This window comes from Cynoglossus semilaevis, chromosome 12 (genome assembly GCF_000523025.1).
Source record: "Cynoglossus semilaevis isolate Cse_v1.0 chromosome 12, Cse_v1.0, whole genome shotgun sequence".
In the NCBI taxonomy this organism is placed as follows: Eukaryota; Metazoa; Chordata; class Actinopteri; order Pleuronectiformes; family Cynoglossidae; genus Cynoglossus; species Cynoglossus semilaevis.
In genome coordinates, this window is record NC_024318.1 from 17,185,903 (window position 1) to 17,187,685 (window position 1,783).

At 39.5% G+C, this 1,783-nt stretch overlaps 1 protein-coding gene across 1 annotated transcript in view; it reads right to left on the reverse strand.

Annotated features, from left to right (window-relative positions):
* Positions 1-1,783, reverse strand: part of zswim8 (zinc finger, SWIM-type containing 8) — a 30,778-nt gene extending 28,995 nt beyond the window's left edge. The window contains exon 1 of the mRNA XM_025060552.1: positions 1,596-1,783. Within this exon, the coding sequence (XP_024916320.1) occupies positions 1,596-1,773 (178 nt within the window). The 5' untranslated portion in view covers positions 1,774-1,783. The remainder of the gene's footprint in view (positions 1-1,595) is intronic.

Genomic DNA, 1,783 nt, shown 5'->3' on the forward strand with positions numbered 1-1,783 from the left:
TATATATACATATACATATATAGCTTACTAAACATCTCAGTCTATTCTTCTTTCTGAACAACAAAGATTCCACGGTTGCGTTTATCAACCAACGAACGCGTCCACGCAATGACTGGAATTCCTTCAACTTGCACTTGTGACCAAGTGTACACACAAAAATCGAGTGGTAGAACAGTGAAACTGCAACTAGAACGCATCAGAGGAGAGACGGTGTTCAATTATTAATTAATTCCATTGACAATTAACAGGGTATATTTGATTCTCACGGTAATACGGGACAATTTGCCGTCCCTTTTCAGCTCAACGGGAGACACTTTTTTTTTTTAGACTCTAACAATGACTTAAAAAATCATCTTTTTTTTTTAGAGTCTTGTAATACAAGTCTTGTGATTTTTTAAAAAAAAAAATACGTTTCAGGTAAAGCGGCGCGGGAAGAAATGTACAGTATGTCTGTATTACTGCTGCCTACATTTTCTGCTACATTTACACCAATTCCCTTGACACTTTCAGCGTTGAACTTTTACATTTTGTTTTGGCTGGAGGGAGTTGTAAAAAAAAACAAAAAAAAAAACAGCTTTAATAGAACTTTTATTTTCAGAAAAATGATCTAAAGTGACCCGTGACACGGTAGGAGCATGTGCCGTAGCCAAAGCACTTGGCTAATATTTGACGGTTTTATAGTTGGACATTGTGCTATGCAGCTATAAACTTGTTTAACAAAATAGCCATTTTGAACAGCCCTCCAGTTGTTGAGTATAACCTGACAGTTACGATTGACTGTGAAGACTGTGACAAGAAATCTAACCCCCAACCTCTACAGTCTCCTGCTGCTTTAAACACGCCGGTAGTGTCCCTAGATGAAGATAAACAAAAATGAAGGGATCTTTTGTCTCTGGTGATTTCCACGCTACACCCAATGCAACATTTCCAATAGCCTATTTCTTTATTCGGGACAGTAGGATATACTTTAGCAGCTATTTGCTGATGACACCAATGTGTTTCTGACGATGTTCTGTTGACGTTCAACTACGCTACACACATTGTAGACAGGCTAAGCATTGTAACAACTAAATGTCAGTGAAGAACAAATATAGTGCAGAATTTGTCTTCGCAGGGACTTTGGCCATTACCGAAAGGCAAAACGCTCAATCGAACAATCGGCTCCCAATCATTACGTTTTGGTTTTTTTTTTTCTGAAGAGGAGAAACTACACCTATACACAACCGTCTGCCTCGGTTATTACAATCAGCAGTTGTAAAATTACTTTTAAAACGCACTCAATTAAATGCACTTAATTCCAATTTGTTTACCTCAACTATTGTTTTTTTTTCTACACTTACCAACATGGAAACCAAGTGTATAAGTGTTTGTGTAAAGTGTGAGACAAAGCGGCCACCGTTGTAAGATTACTTTAGCAGTGTCTTTACAACTTTTGAAGCTAAGGAATTGCTTGCTGTTGGATAAGAGTCGGGGTCGTTAGGTTCATGTTTAAGCCATTTTGGAGTAAAATTCCGTGGCATACAACGTAGCTCTGCAAAACCCTCTCATCTAAAAGAGAGAGAACCCTGTACAAATGTGCGAGTGTCATTTCCAACCTTTGCTTTTGACAGTGGGAGAGTTGGGTCCTGCAGACTGCTTCCTCCATCCTCTCCAGTTCTGACAGAGGCTCTCGGCCTCTGATATGAAAGAGCACAGAGAGTCTTCTTCGAATCGGTCCGAGTCTTCGAAAGAGAACCTCTCCCCGTCCTCCCACTCGGCGAACATCAGTTCCATTACATCCAAT